Source organism: Bos indicus x Bos taurus, chromosome 10 (genome assembly GCF_003369695.1).
Source record: "Bos indicus x Bos taurus breed Angus x Brahman F1 hybrid chromosome 10, Bos_hybrid_MaternalHap_v2.0, whole genome shotgun sequence".
Lineage (NCBI taxonomy): Eukaryota > Metazoa > Chordata > Mammalia > Artiodactyla > Bovidae > Bos > Bos indicus x Bos taurus.
This window is the reverse complement of record NC_040085.1, coordinates 40,548,772-40,564,932: the sequence shown is the minus strand read 5'-3', so window position 1 is coordinate 40,564,932 and position 16,161 is coordinate 40,548,772. Positions and strand designations below refer to the sequence as shown.

The following is a 16,161-nucleotide window of genomic DNA, read 5'->3' as shown; positions in this document are numbered from 1 at the left end:
GGCAGATTCTTAACCTCTGGACCACAAGGCAAGTCCTTCATCACCTCTGCAGCATCAGCTGAGGTATGGCTTAAAGGGGCTTCTTATAAATAACATTTAGGATCTCTGTGCCAGGAACTGAAGACAAAGACCATGTACTTATTTCTTATTGTATCACATAAGATTAAGCCAGATTTTACCCAGTGGCTCAGAGGGAGTGATGAGCTCCTGACCACATTTGTTCTACATGAAAAGGATGTAGCATATTCAGGAAAACTTTTCAAATGGGTATGTGTCGCATGGTTGGGAAGCAGTGAAATTAAGATGCATGAGACCTGTCGTTGGATCTCTAGGTAGCTTGGGACACTAGTTTCAGCAGATGAACTAGCTGGTTATGTTACCTGCCTCACCAGAAGAGTCTTTGCTTGTTTCAGAGAAGCTGGTCAACTCTGTCACCGTTGGCAGAGTTGCTATAGAGGTCTCAGTGTGCCCTTGAACTCGTAGGCCCTGTGTCTGTTGTCTTCATTGCAGGTAATTATAAGTTAATATTTGAAATGAGTGAACTCAAGCAGAAGGAATGACTTTGACTTACAATGTGGAGAGGTCAAAGTGGCCATGTGAGTAGAGATCACGCTCTCTCCTGGGCTCCCGCCAGCAGGACGAGTCCCAGAGATGTGCTCCAGGCCTGGCCAGGCATCTCCTTCTTGATGCACCAGGGGTATAAGCTCTGAACGGAAATGCCAGTTTGGGGCAGGATGTTATTTGCTCTATGGGGGTTTTGTTCTTCTTCTTTTTTATGGCTTTATTGAGGTATAATCTATGTAAGATAAATTGCACTAGTCCAAGTATAAAATTTGAGCAGTCTTGACATATGTAGAGAAACCATCACCACCATCAAGATAGCAGACATTTTCATCATCTCAACAAGTTTTCATATCCCTTATAATCCCTTCATCTCCCACCTCATCTCCAGTCAACCACTGATCTGAGGTTTCTGTCACTATAGTTTGCATTTTTTAGAATTTTATACAAATGAAATTTATATATGTGTATGTTTCTGTGTTTATATGTGTGTGTGTATTTATTCCTTATCTCCAGTTCAGCTTTAGGAAAGGAGAAAGTTCAGTGAACGTGTCCTCGGGAAATTTGGTTCGCTGAACTAGAGGTGAGGGGAACATCCCCGGAGTTAAGCTGACTCCTTTGTCTGCTAGCAGTAGTGGTCAAACTTCATCAAACTTTTTCTGAGCAGATGCGGGAGTTTAACATTCCAAAGCAGATTGGAGGCAGGGGGTTGTGGTTGACTTTCCAGAAATTGTTGTCACAAAGGCCTTTAGTGTCTTTATCGTGTGGGGTTTTATGAGGTTGTGGCATGATTGTGATAAGCATGTAAATTCTGTTACATGAAGGCGTTTCCGTGTCACTAGAGCTGTGGAGGGTGAACCTTGCACTGTCATTGAAGATCCTCCACCTCGGGAGTTTTGTGGGCATGACTCAGCCCAGAGCACCAGCCCTTATTTCATTTTCCTTATAAGATCGGGGCAGGGCTTTCTCTTTCCCTGGGTTGTTGGATAAGGACGTGAAGATGCACTGACCCACTCAAAAGTGTACCGCCAGGAACCATTACTGAGTTCCTGGTTGACTGCAGTCTCGATGCTATGCTGCCCTGCAATAATTTTTTTATAGTGAATAATTCTGTACCACAAAGCACTCTGACCCTTGTTTCTGTCCAGTCATTCTATAGTGAAAGGGCACGGGTAGGGTGTGGAGACTCTCCTCCATGGCGTTGTCCCGGCCTCACGCCTTCCCCTATACCTGCGACTGTTGGATCTGAGCCAGAGGACTGTGTCCATTGTGGACGTGCGTGGTGATGCCATGGTGACCCCACTGCCCAGGTGGCACTTATGCTGCCTGGCAGGCAGCCCTGGAGGTATTGTTGTTTCTTATAAGTGGGTCTCGAGCTTCTCCCCACACCTTGAAGGAAGGTGACTCCTTCTCACGTGAGGGATGGGGCACAGCTAACAAGTCAAGAGACATGGGTTTCAGGCATCCGCCCTCTTGGAAGAGAGGAGACACCTTGTCCCATGAGGGAATGTTAGGACTCCGAGGAAATGGGGAGAGAGGTCCTGCACCTGGCCAGGGTCCTTCAGCGAGGTCCCTGAAGTTAACCAGATGCCTTGTGCCCATGGCCCAACCTTCCTCAAAGGCAAGGACACCCTAGGCCATGTCACTGTTGAGCACCTGGACCCCAGGGTGTGGCTGAGGGGTGTGGCCAGGACAGGGAGGACTGGGGACCCCCAGAAGCGGAAGAGGTGCAAAAAGGAGGAGAGCCATGCCTAATGTCTGCTGGCCTGCTTGCCCCAGCCTGATTTCCTGCCTGCCCTCTTTTCTCCTGTCCTCCCAGTCCACTTCCCTGGATTTCCCCATCCTCTGTCTCCTGTCCCCCATCTTCACCTTCCAGGGCTTTCTTCCAGGTTTATTTTATGTGACAGTCATCTAGGTCTAACCCTTCCAAAGCGTCTGTCAGAGGCACCAGGGTTCCATATCTGCACAGTGGCTGAACCGGCCACTGGCCGGGTGTAGCTGCTGAGTGCTTGGAACACGGCCATTGAAACTGAGAAACTCCATTTATTTTAATAAATTTAAATTTAAGAGCTGATAATTGATTCAGTTATTTGGAAAATTTTATGTTGGAGCAACTTGAGTATGTGTATATGCTTTTTTTTTTTTGAGTTTTTTTAATGTGGACCATTTTTAAGATCTTTGTTGAATTTTGTTTCCATATTGTTTCTGTTTCATGTTTTTGGTATTTTGGCCACGAGGCATGTGGGATCTTAGTTCCTAGACCAGGGATTGAACCCACACTCCCTGCGTTGAAAGGCAAAGTCTCAACCAGTGAACCACCAGGGAAGTCCCTAAACACACTTTTTCAACTGTAAACTTTTATGAAATCTAAATATAGATCAGAAATTTTCAGTGACAATTTAGCATTTGAATGGAGATGAGCTGTAAGTATAAAATACCAAATTTCAAATACTTTAGGGAAAAATGAATGAAAATCACTCACATCAAAATACATGTTGAAATGATAGTATTTTGAATCCACTGGTTTACATAAAATATATTATGAAAGTGTCACTGGTTTTTGTGGGAGGTTTGTTTTTTTTTGGCATGGCTACTAGAACTTTAAAATCTCACATATCACACTATATTTTATTGTATTTCTGTTGGACCCTGGGCCCTGGATTGTCCATTTAGCTGAATTTAGATGAGGAGGTAATGGGCAAGCCAAAGGAGGACTGAATCTCCTCGCCATCCATGGCTCTCATCAACACACCTCTTTGAGCATCAGCCCAGATGCACCTTGCATTCAGGGAACGGAGAGAAAGGCAGTGGAGAGACGGGAGATAATTTCTGTTGCTCGTTTCTTGCTCCAGGAAGTGCTTCCTCCAACCTCCCCCATCCCTACCCCCATCCCAGTGGGATGGGAGCAAGTCTAAGGAATGGGTGTGCCTGGCTCCCCTCTGACCTCATCCCTGCAAATGGCTGTGACACCAGGAAGGATACCAAAGGGGAGGAACCAAAGAATCCTTGTATTCCAACTGAAGAGACCATCAGGGCCTGAAGAGGTTAGTAATGTTTCTGTTCCAAAGCTGGACTCACTGCTTTATCTCCTGCTGGAGCAGAGTTATCTTTGAACAGTTTACCTGTCTCGGTCCTAGGGCAACTGAAGTGAAAATCCAAAGTTTTTTTAATAACTCAAACAGGGATGGTGCCCACTTGTAACCTTTATAGAACTGCTTCCTTTAGCAAACCAGAATGTGAAATCTGGATTTAGATAAAAGATTATATGGAGGGGGACAGCAAAAAGAGTCCAAAATAAGGTAACAGTCAGGCAACCAAGAGATGCTACCAACCTGCTCCCTGTATTCAGGTCACTTTGGTTAGAAATGACTCCTTCTCTCTTTTTTATTTTTTATTTTTTCAGTACTTTTAAAAATGCATCTGTTTGGCTGTGCCGGGTCTTAGTTGTGGCACGCAGGATCTTCCATCTTCATTGCGGCACGTGGGATCTTTAGTGGTGGCATGTGAACTCTTAATTGCAGCATGTGGGATCTAGATCCCTGACCAGGCATCGAACCCAGGCCCCCTGCATCAGGAGTGTGGAATCTTAGCCACTGGACCAGCAGGGAAGTCCCATGGCTCCTTCTTTTATATTCATCTGTTCAAATATGACTTATTTTTCAAGGCTTGGCTCAGATACCGCCTTCTCCCTGAGCCAGTCAGTCCCTGATTACTCTAGACATACAAGATCCTCTAAGTGTGACCGTGTGACCAGGGCTGCACACATCGGAGGCCTGCATCCTTGGTAAAATGCTTTAGGGCATCCGTGTGTTTTCCTTTGGAGCTGGGTTCTATGACCTGGCTGCAAATGACATCATTATTCATTCTGACTTGTTCCCTATCACCATAGACAGGGAACCCCAAAGTACTATTGTTTTGCCAATAGTAATACTTATAGCTTCACTTCCAAAAACTAGTCTGATCTGAAAAAAACATTTTATTTACAATTTCTCATATTTGTATGTCTTCATTACAGTCATTCTTACAATAAATACAGAAGTCCTAAACAGACCATCATCACAGCCAGTGGTCCACAGGGACAGAAGGTGGTGCCCATCCCTGGGGTTTTCCAAGGGCCAGTAGGAGGCCTTCAGGGAGCTGAGTGAAGGGGAGGAGACTTTAAGGTGGAACCGATAATGGGATCAATAGTCAATGCAGCAGAACCCTAGGATGTCTGTTAAGGAAACAGGTACAGGTTTTTACTGTTATCATCATCATTTGACACTAATGAAACAGAGCAAAGGAGCTGAAGATCTCCCACTGCAGAGAGGCAGAGAAGCCAGAGCCTTGCCTGCGTCTCTGTCCCAGCTGGGGCCTGGCTTTTTCACCTCCACCCGTGCTGGGCACAGCGCCAGGCCCTCCCAGGGTGAGTGGGAGGCAGAGTATCATCAGCACCGCCACACCACTCTCCTGTAGAGGCAGGTGGCGTCAGGGAGGGAGTGAGAACCTGAGGAAAGGTTTCCCCGTTGCAGGGCTGGGTCCTCCGGAGTCCCATGCGGATTAGCAAGGAGGGCGGTGGTGTTGATTCTTGGCGCCCTCTCCCTGGCTTTGTTTTATCTGAGCCAAGAGGTCCCAGAACCTGGGCTGTGCCGAGCAGGGAGAAGCAGGAGACATGTGGCTGTTTTCACCACCCCCGTAACTTTCCATTTTTATCAACAGCCACTGTGCTAGGTACAATGACTTCTCTGTTCTCTCACAGAATGTGTCAAAAAAAAAAGCTGTAGAAAGCTCTTTGAAATACAGCCCCACAGCTCTGGAGTGGTTTATGTCGGCTTCTGATTGGCGGTTATGGGCTGAGGCCAAGAAAGCATCATCTAATTCCCATTGCTCAGTCCTGAGGGTTGTCCCTGCTGTCATTTGATCAGCATCAGGCCGGCATGCTAATGGCAAGGCAGGATGCCGCGCCAGCCTCCAGGGTAGTCAGGCGTCTCATGTAGACAAGAACTGTCTGAGTCTCCGAGTCCCCTGTAACTCTGCCTAGCATCACTACAAGTTACGACAGCAGACAAGAGAGATTTCTCAGAGTCAGAGGGAGGAGAGGGAAAAAGACATGCTAAAGAAACCTGTCACCTAGACAGGGAACTGCAAACTACCATTGCTTTGCTAATAGTAATGCTTTTAACCTCACTTCCAAAACCTCACTTTAGATGTGCTAAAGAGAACACCCCATGCTGTCACAATGAGAGTGAGAACCATAAGGTTGTCTGTGAACTGCAAGGTTCCAGCCAGGAGAGTTTGGTGGGGGTCTCTTTCTCAGTCATGGAACAGACTGATATCCACAGGGCTCTTAGGTCAATGGGAGGAGAATGAAGGAGTTGTCTCAGAAACTGTCTTCGTCACTTGGCAGGGAAGACCACGAAGGATCTTTGTTAACATTCCATTATTTCTGGTCCATGAATACCACGATGCCAGCCCCTGCACAAGTAACTTCCCGTTTTCATAGTTTGAAAATATATTGTAATTCAGCCATGACTTGACATCCTTAAGTCAGAGAAGTAGGTAGGTCCCAATTCAAGGTTGACAGTAGGCTCACCACAAAGGCAGCAGAAATGAAATTTGGGCAAAAGAGACAAAGGTCTTCAACCATTTTGCTTCTGTCTGTTTCCTCTACATACAAAAGCAGCTGAGGTCATCTCAGAAGTCACGTCTCCTCTAGGAGAGAGAAGGCAGTAACACATTTTCAAGGAACAGCCTAATTATTTATAAAATCTGTAGAGTACAAAACAGAATGATGCCCCTGACAGGAGGTTGCGTTGGGCTTAATATTCTGTCCTCCTCACACTTCACAGCTTGCGTGCAACTTCTGATTCCAATATGATTTCTTTTCTTCTTTTTAAAATATTTATTTTTTAATTTATTTGGCTGTGTCAGGTCCTAGTTGTAGCACGTGGGATCTTCATCGCATCATGCAGGATCTTTCCTTGTGTGGCAAGAAGACTCAGTAGTTGCAGCATGAAGGTTCGCTGGCCTGAGGCATGTGGGATCCTAGTTCCCTGAGCAGGGCTCAAACCCGTGTCTCCTGCATTTCATGGAGGACCCTAACCACTGAACCACCAAGGAAAGCCCTCCAATCTGATTTCAAAGTGAGACTTTTCCAGATCTTATGTGTCTTCTCTCTCGCTAAGGTCTGTTTAGTTAGTGCATCTCATCTGAAGGACAGACAGGACTTGGAAAGTGGCTTACTGTACTGCAAAGAATATTTCTTGTTTTCTTTTTGTCTCTGACACCTTGACCCTTCCTGTTCCCCGGCCACCACCACCCCCCTCCCCCCAGCCCTCAATTGTAAGGTCAGACTAAAGGTTTTGTCATAGCAGAAGGAAATTGAACAAGCCCTTCTCCGAGGAAAGAAATGGAGCCTCAAAAACAAAGCTTCAGCAGAGACCGCATGTTCTCACCTGTAAGCATGGACAAGAAGCAGATTCCCAGACACTTGAAACCACACTCACGTGAACCCCTGGATGAAAGTGTTTTCCAGCCAGTAACAGCCCCAGCAGGCAATACAGTTTGTGCCCCGAGAATCCAAACCACTGAAAGGCCACACACGTGAAGCAGACAGCTTAGAGTTTCCCGCCTCCTTGGCGAGTTCTTCCCATCCACACTCCCACTGCGGGTGGTGGCATGACAGCAGAATGGTAGGGTCCCCCCAAGCGTCTAAGGTGTTTGTGGGCTGAACTCAGAAAACCCTCAGATGTGTCACGTGTCCAGGGAGCCACAGCAGTTTGCGTCCAAAGCCAAGTCCTCCCTTGGACGTGCCTGGGCCTTCCAGGGCCTCAGGCATGGGCCTCAGTCTCCTGCTTGATGGCTGGTTTGTAGATGACTCCTTTGTTGGCACCTTTTTTGCTACTGGAGCAACAAGAACATACGAATTTTGTTAGTCAGAGAGGAAAGAGAGGCAAGAACAGCCTGACTCAGCTATGGAATGAGGCAAGTCAAACCCTTCTCTTGGAAACCTCTCTCAAGTTCCATTGGTCTTGGGAGCAAATGCCCCCCAATAACCGCTAACCAAAATGGAAACTGTGCATTTTTCAACTGTTCTCTTTCAACACCTGATGATACTAGACCTGCATTTTGATGAAGGTCTCATTACCATGCTGCTCAGATCTCTGATTCCCATAGGGTTTCTGGCAACCTTTTATGTTTTTTCATACCAGGAAAAATAAGTTAGGTTATTTTAGGCAATAAGAACATGAGCAAAGGGCATTAGTGTGAATGAGAAATCAAAATTTTCCTCAATTTTCTTTTTGGGTTTAGAGAAGAAAAACCAGATGAAAAGATCTTAGAAAGAAGCAGCCTTGGTGCTTGTGTTTAGGCTCCAAAATCAAGAAGCTTGTCCAAGGTCCACGCTGGCAGACACACCTCCAGCCCTGAGCACCGCGATCTGCCAGCATCAGCCTCTCACGCCAAGGCCTCGATCAGTGGTGTTTTGGAGATGGCACTCCAAGGATAAGCTGGTACGGGTGGCACAGCTCCTCATTATGCACCCTGCCTTCCCAGACAGATCAATTCTCATGGACACAGAGCCACCCACTCCCATTTCAAACCCAAACCAGCTCACCTCTTTCTCCTTCTTAAAAGCCAAATGGATACCGCCAGGACAATACAGATGCCGAGACCACAGGCCAGGGCCACGGAAAGGACGATGCCTGGGGAGGGGTAATGCACACACGTTACAAGCCTCCCTTCCCTTCATCTCATCCCCATGTGTGCCGTCAGGTGACAGCTGCAGGGTCATCCACAGAAAGGTGTAACTTCCCCGCCTCTGTTTTCAAGTTCTGGTCTCTGGCTGAGCAGGACTGGCTGGAGTACTCACAGGGGCCATTTGCAAATTGTAGCGATTATCCAGCAGGGGTTCTCAAACTTGCACCAGCATCATCTGAAGAGCTTGTTTCAAATGTATACTCTTTTTGAGCCCAAGCTTCAGAGTCTGATTCAGTCTGGAATTTGGCCCAGGAACCTGCATTTTTACCAAACACCTCTAGCTTATGCTGATGTATTGATATGTGGTCCATGAACCACACTTTGAGAAACCCTGGGTTACATAATAAAAAGTTACTCTATTTTGCCTTGCTGGATTCAAGGCCCATTGAGATGCCTCTTCATCAGCTTTGACCTCAAGTTCTATTGCACAGTCCTAAGCAGTCCCAAACAGCCAGGGCCCATTGCCAAGGTCAACTGGCTGGTCACCCGACCTCCATATCTTGGCTTTGGCCTAGTCTTTAGGCACTGCTTTCCCACCCTGGCCAACAGAAGGTCTTGGATAGGCTCTTTGAATGTACACATGCTATAAAGTGATTAGGTCTTTCATTAGAGGAGCATTTGATTGGGAGCTCATCTTTGAATCAGAGAGCGACTTGAGGGTAAGACACACAGTGAGGAGGGGGCCAGGAGTCAGAGTGACAGCACAGAGAAGCAGAGAGGATGAGCTGGAGGTCTCAGAGGCCCAGATCACACCGAGAATCACAGCGATCACCCAGCTGCAGCATGCACGGCCGGCCGGCCACATACCCGGACTCAGTCCTGTGCAGGGAGGGTCTGGCACTTCGGAGGGGAGAGGAAAAGATTGGAAGTTAACCGAGGCAAACCATGGCAGATTTGACCTGTGTGTTGACTGACACACTCCCTTTGGTTGGTTGGAGGTACGGGGCTAATGCAGCCCTTCTGGGGATGCTCCCTCTTGGCTCAGGTGAAGGGAATTGCCCACCCAGGGAACTCACACCATGAACCCTCCCCCCATGCTCCTTTATCATCGCAGTCTCTGTACTTTGGTAAGACTTCAGCTTTTCATCCAATGTGGCCAGCTTGAAAGGTGAGGAAAGGTAAGAATCAGAGTCTATCTGGGTAGGCTCTTATCTGCTTCCCTGGCACCCGCCTCTCGTCCTCAGCAAAGAACTTTCTAGGTGCTGGCTGGCTCGGGCTGGCAGAGCTTGGTTAGAACCTGTTACCAGACTTCCACATCTATCCCCATCCAGTGTTATTGTGGTTTTGTTCTGTTTTCACTTTGGTTCCACTGGAGAAATCCATCCACCATACCAGTCTCCCTTCCCTGGTATGTGGAACCAGAGGACTGTGTCCACTTCCATGAGTTATTGTTGGGGATGAATGGGGTGAGTTAGAGGTCTTCAGTGGGGCTGAAATAGTGCCTAGCAATCTAAGGAGAAAGCTTATAGTCAGCCTGCTAAGGACCTCTCAGGGAGGGCCATGGGTGAATCCATTCTCTCGGGTAATACAGAGGAGCCTGGTCACGAAGCCTCCGGGTTACCCCAGCTGCTTGCAGGCTCTCAGAACTGCTCCTCCTCCCAGTCATACCCTCCATCTACAGAAAGTCTGCTTACACAGACCTGCTTATCCACTGGTTTTCTGATCTCAGTAGAAACTTCTAGCTTATGTGTGTGTTTGGTGTGGGGGGTGGGTATTCCAAGCTGGAGTTGTGCAGATGGTAGCCACCCAGCCAGACACTCCAGAGAGCCTGTGCCCACGGAGCCTACTGAGGTGACAGAGACTCAACCAAGTATGAGATGCCAGCAGAGGGCCAGGGTCCACCTCCCCCTGGGGCACTTGATACCCCGAGGAACCAGACCTAAGACTAGAGAGCGAGGTTTTACTCACCCCTTCTCCTGCCATCTGGCCCCTTCAAGTCTGGCTGATTCTCCTGGAGCTATCAGCCCCATCTTCTTTCCCTACTCTCTTCTTTGCCTACTATCTTCTTCCACAATCTCATACTGAGTCTGTAACCTCATTGGTCCAAGCCTGGGCTCTAGGAGCCCTTGGTCTGGCTTCCTGGGTGGCCCCAGGCTGTTGTAAGGATGACTGGAGCAGGTATGGTTAGGAGCCATCCACAAAGAACAGGGTGGCCTGTTCTCTTGGCTCTTGCCAGCCACCACTGGCAGCCCACAGCCTCTTGAGTGGCAAAGAACGTGGCTCCCCTGGCCTGATTCCCTGCCCTGAACACAAGGACCAGTCTGTGGCTTGGGGAGACCCTCAGGACATGAGTCTCCCCCTGGGGAGGGCATCAAGTGTTTGTACAGCATATGCTCTGTTCTCTGCATGGCCTGTGGCCTCTGCACACTGTAATTTGGTGTTTTGTTTTGTTTAAGGTACCTAAAGGTAACCAAGGCCTCCAGGATCTTAAAAACAACCACCACCGAAAAGAACCCCAATTGGTCGTGGGTTTTCTTTTTTTTCCCCTCCAGATGCTTGTGGTACCAAACTCGTTCTTGCCATGTAAGATGGTCACTAGTAAGCCTGACCACTTGGTTAAGCTGTCCAAACTGGATGTTTCTAAAATTGTCGCTTTCACAGCCACCTTGAAGATCCTGAGAGCCAGGCAGGTCCCCAGACAGCTGACAGCCCATCTCCGGGGCTGGAGGAGTTGCCCCCCAGGCCATGGTCTTAGGGAGCAGAGCAAAGGCTCCAGAAGCAAGGCTCCAGGCTTGAGGCTTTTCTCAAGAGCACATGACCCAGCTGGGTGGCTGTTCTGGAAGGAGAGTCTGATTTTCCTGCGTCACTGAGCAGTGTCCTTGGCTGTTTTAGGCCTATAAACAATAGCTTAGTTTAATTCAGGGCTCTAACGTGGGTTCCTTGCTTCTGGGTGACGACTGGTTAGGGCCTAATTTGCCGCTCCTCGGAAACAGTGAAACAAGACCAAGCAGGTGGAAGATGAGGAAATCCCCAGATTATGGGATAGAGACTTCACAGCTAAGTGTTTGATGCAGCAAAAACAGAGCAGTTTGACTGAGCAGGTGAAGCATTTGAGGCACTTGGGAAGAGAAACGGTGGCGAGGGCAGCACCCGGTGAGAATTCTGCCTGCCAGGAAGCCCAGGACAGGACGGTGATGTTGGATGCTCTCCCCTGCAGGTGAGACAGCACCAAGCCTCAGGGAGCCGGGCTCCTCTGTGGAACTGGGTGCAGCATAAGGCTTAGGTCCCAGTGGAGGCAGAAGTCAGAGCATCTGATAACTGCAGGGCAAGCATGCATGCATGCCAAGTCGCTTCAGTCGTGTCTGATTCTTTGCCACCCTATAGACTGTAGCCCGCCACAAGGGGAAGTCACAAAAGGCACCAGGAGAACTGATCGGGGGACTGAAGAACTAGCACCCAGTGACAGAAGCCAAAACCTGCATCCCTGCAGAGCCCCTGGAATGGTGCCAAGAATGGGCATCAAAGATGCTGCAGGGAGGGGCAGAGATTCATTTGCAGATTGATTAAACAAAGAAATGGTTTCTGAAGTCGAATGAGACAGGGAGTTCCCACAGAAGGTCGGACAGGAAGAACAAGACAGGCTGGTTGATGGCAGTGGGCCACGAGAGCCACAGGATGAGAATGCAGTAAGGGCTCCTGAGCTGGTAGGAGGGTTGCACGCGGTACAGACATGGCAGAGCCGCCTGCTCTCCAGGCAAGGCTCTGGTGTGAGTCAGGGCAAGCAGAGGTGGGGCAGTACTGCACACAGAAGGGATCACACAGATATGGAAGAACCCCAGTGCCACATGCCTCACTGGGGAAGGTTCAGAACCCCGAGATCGACATGCTGCTCGCCACAGGGTACAACTACCTGTTCTGGCTGGCTCAGGAGCTGCGTCTTCCACTGGTATCTTGCTGGACCGAGAGAGGCTGGTTAACTGCATGTGAGGTCTTCTGGAGCCTCAAGTGCACACACAGAAAAGTCCAGCAGGAGGAACAAACACCTCCTGTATACAGCTCAAAGTTCCTAGAACAAGTCTAGCAATTTCTAGGTGTATTTGCAATTCTGCTTATTCAAACAGAGTTTTGAATAAAAAGGATACAATCCTTTTCAAAGTATTAAAGTATGGGCTGTTGTGGTAGGTGACATGTTCTATAGTAATTACATATGTACACATTACATATGTCTTTAGCAGGCTCCAGTCTTATAAAAGAGGCGGGAGCATTTGGGTTTAGCAGGGATTTGAGAGTTTAAATATATAAAATCCAGTTTCAGCTGGTAAAATCCTTATTATCATGCTTAATATAAGTCATAGACTCAAGCAACTGAAATGCTGGTCCTCTCTTTGGAGGATGTTTTGTTAAGAAAAGTAAAAGAAGATGCCCTCTATAACCACAGAGCATAACATCTTAAAAGGCTATATTTTACTGGAGTTTTTTCTTAACACAATGGAACCTATTAAATAACTTCTACAAATAAATCTGCCCAAAAGAGACCACCAGATTACACGAGGGAACTGGCTTTCTATGACCCACGTTAGGGTCTGAAGGCTTTGCCTTCCAGATTGCAGGAATGCTGGCCCAGAAGAGAGAGCCATGTTGTTCTGAGGGGCCTAAACCCTGGCACAATGGGCATGGGTTGTGACGCAGCACCAGGCGCTTCGTGCTCTCTGCCTCCTGTGGTGGGTCAGGCTGTCTGGGCCGCAGGTTTGACTAGTGCTGGGACCTCTCATGCCCGTCAGGTCAGAGGAGGACAGAAGGCCAGACAGCATCTGTCAGCAACTCCCCCCAGGCCTCTGACACTTGACAACTACATTCTGATCTTTATGTGTTCCTCAACAAGCAGATTGATTTCAATGCTGTTGACAAATTGACAGCAAAGCAAAATAAGACTTCCTAAAACTAAAACTTGACAGCCAATCAGACTTCTGTTCAGATGGTTCTTCGGAGAAGATACTGGTGGGGGAGGGGAAGGGAGCTGAGTCAGCTCTATCCTTTCAAACTTGCCATGAGCACCAGGCACAGAAAGCGTGCAAGACACCCATCGTCCCTGCTCTAGGGGCTTGTAGTCTATGGATAATACAGATTTTTTTTTTTGTACATGATAATAGATCATTACTCTGTGTTATGCTAAGAACTGTAACAGAGGTATAGAGAGCTATAACTGTGTTCTGGCCACGCAGGAGCAGGAGACTGTAGGTCACCCTCAGGGGAGTGGGGAAGGATGGCAGGATATGATTGGAGTTGGGTCCTGACAGAATTTTCCAGGTGGGAGAGGTGCAGGGCATCCCAGACTGAGGGCCCCGTGTGTGACAGTCTGTAGCATGCACACGGGAAGCACCAGCTGTGTTGCAGAAAACCCCCCAGGGCAGTATCGGGGAGGCAGGGGAGACACCCTGGAAGGCTCAGCTGGTGCTGGACCATGAATGGTGGTCCCAGGCTTCTGCCTGACCCCTTTTCCTCCTGTCTGGTCCAGAGGCTTGTTGGAAGTGAAGAGAACATCGCTGGCAAGGTGTTCTCTTCTCCACTGTGGAAGAGAAACATGGGGCTAATGTGGGGCGTACTCAGTAACACGTGGCGTGATGAACTGCATTAGGTGTGACTAGGACTCCATTTCTCAGCACATTTGATGATTATTCCTGACTATTCAGATGCTGTATGTGTGGAGGGGGATTCGTAGGTAGGAACTCTTCTGGTCTTTCATTTGGTTACTGGGAAGAATTGATAGTTTTTCATCTAATAGAGTTTATTTATAAATAAGAACTTTTAGAGACACAAGGTCAATAACCACAAAGCATACATTCTGGTCTCAAAAAATTAGATAATTAGCCATCTTAGCTTTGTAAGATTTTTTTTTCACTCTCTCTCTTTAAAACATTTTGTGAAACTACCCAGGTCCCTGAGGATAAAGCAGATTCTAACCATGCTACTCCACAGCTTGGCTGAGCCCTACCCCTCGACCGCCCGGCTGTATTGTCTAAGGGTCACCTCAGTTGGCTCCGGGCTGCGAGGTATGGGACATGCACTAGCTCAGCTCAAACCCACTAAAGACATGATTATAGAAACTTTTTGGCTCCCTCTTGTCCTTCGAGTTTCCCTTGCCCTGACATGTTGAGAACAGAGCCTGATAACATCAGTATTTGGGTTTAATCGGTCTGGCTTTACTACCCTATGGGCCCAGTGTTGATGTCTTCAGCTGGGAAGTTTCGCAGAACTGAGACTTGGGCCCCTGGGCTGTATAACTCTGCCTCTGCCATCTTTCTCCTCCCTCACATCGGGCATCTGACTCCTGCGAGATCTGGATGCTCTCAGGATGGGTTTTCTCCAAGACCCCACGTTGAGGACTTGAGTCTTGTCGCCCCGCCTCAGCTCAAGACTTCATTTGTGCCACTTGGAAGAGGCAATTTTTTTTAAGAGCTGAAAAAAAATGCCCTGGCACAACTTTCACTTCTCTCCAAAAAAGTGGGCATTTTAACCAAAGACAGGAAGAAACAACATACGTGAGAGAAAAAAATACAAAAAGAAGGGATGGAGCAGAATGATGAGGGGATTCAGGCTGCTGCCTCAGAGGCATCTGGACCCCTGCTTGAGAGATTTGTTTGCTTCCTTGAAGGTGAATAGTTCTATCTTATCTACATCTCTCAGCCTTGGACCTACCCAATTACACTCAAATTTTAAAGGAAGATGGGAAACAGGGTTAGAATAGAATGAAGACCAGGGCATGTCACATAAAACCCTAGAATTCTGTCATCCGAGTGGGGGAAAGTCTTGGGCCTGGGAAAGTCATTGTACAAATGCCTGGGGCAGTGGTTCTCAATCAGGGGCAACTTTGCCCCTCCTCCCCAGAGACACTTGACAATGTCTAGAGACATTTTGGCTGTCACAGGTGGATATGCTGCTGGTATCTAATGGGTAGAGGTCAAGGATGCTGCGCAACATCATACAGTGCATAGGACAGCCGCCACAACAAGATTATCCAGCTCCGAAAGTCAGTATTGACATACCAAGACCAAGAAACCCTACCTGAGGGCTGTCAGAGACTCTGTACCTCTTAAGGACAGAAACCAAGTTCTGTGTTCCTTTTCCAGCATGGTTAAGGAAAAAGCAGGGCCCAGTTACGTGATTCAGTCCCAGTCGTTCCAGTTTGGTTAAACCCTAGATCCCCCCTCTCAAAGTTCATGTACTTTGTTTATTAAAGGATTTTCTTCACATTACTTTTCTCCTGGCAGAAAACTCCAGAGTTTTCATTGTCCAACTGCATAGTTTCTGTTAACTTTCAGAGAAGACCCTGAATTAAACCAGCCCCTAATTATAGACATGTCCCAGTGAAAGAGCGTGCAGACAATTTGAGTCCAAATTACTCAAGGTTCCTGCTGACAGACAAGCTCACCCCATCAACCCAAAGGGCACGTTACAGTCTTTGACCTGCTCCACATTGGTGTGAGGAGGCTCTTGTGAATGGCAGGTGCCCCTGGGAGGATGAGGTTTGGTTCTTCATTCTTTGGGGCTGACTCAGCCTTGCTTCTTGGGAAAACAGCCCCATTAGCTGCCCGAGTCTTTGGGACTTGAGAGGGAGGGGAGAATTCTAGCCAAGTTTCTATAATCAGCCTCCAAATGAACAGGTTTGCCTTGGACAGCCATGGATTCTCACTCCAAGGAATGAGCCCAGCCCCACTCCTGGGAGCAATAGCTCCAGGTGAGCTCTGCAGGACAGGTGGTGGCAAAGCTGCATTTGGGCTGTGATCTCCAATGTCCTAAGCTGGAGCCCGTCTGCTTCAAGGCCCCTCAAGCTCCCCCAGCCTGCCTGGGAAGGTCTACTGAAGCGCTCTGCCACCAGCCTGATTGCACTTCCTGCTCTACAGGCGCCAGCTTAGACCTGAGCCG

General features: G+C 48.1%; 1 protein-coding gene across 2 annotated transcripts in view; it reads right to left on the bottom strand.

The window, feature by feature from the left end:
- Nucleotides 1-4,517: 4,517 nt before the first annotated feature.
- The window catches only part of CA12 (carbonic anhydrase 12), a 65,515-nt gene continuing 53,871 nt past the window's right edge, over nucleotides 4,518-16,161 (bottom strand). Inside the window, exons 10-12 of one of the 2 annotated variants that reach the window (XM_027553803.1) lie at nucleotides 9,106-9,138; nucleotides 8,156-8,243; nucleotides 4,518-7,443 (exon numbers count right to left, since the gene is read on the bottom strand). In XM_027553803.1, the coding sequence (XP_027409604.1) occupies nucleotides 7,371-7,443; nucleotides 8,156-8,243; nucleotides 9,106-9,138 (194 nt within the window). In that variant the 3' untranslated portion in view covers nucleotides 4,518-7,370. The remainder of the gene's footprint in view (nucleotides 7,444-8,155; nucleotides 8,244-9,105; nucleotides 9,139-16,161) is intronic. The other variant, XM_027553804.1, reaches the window with a different exon arrangement.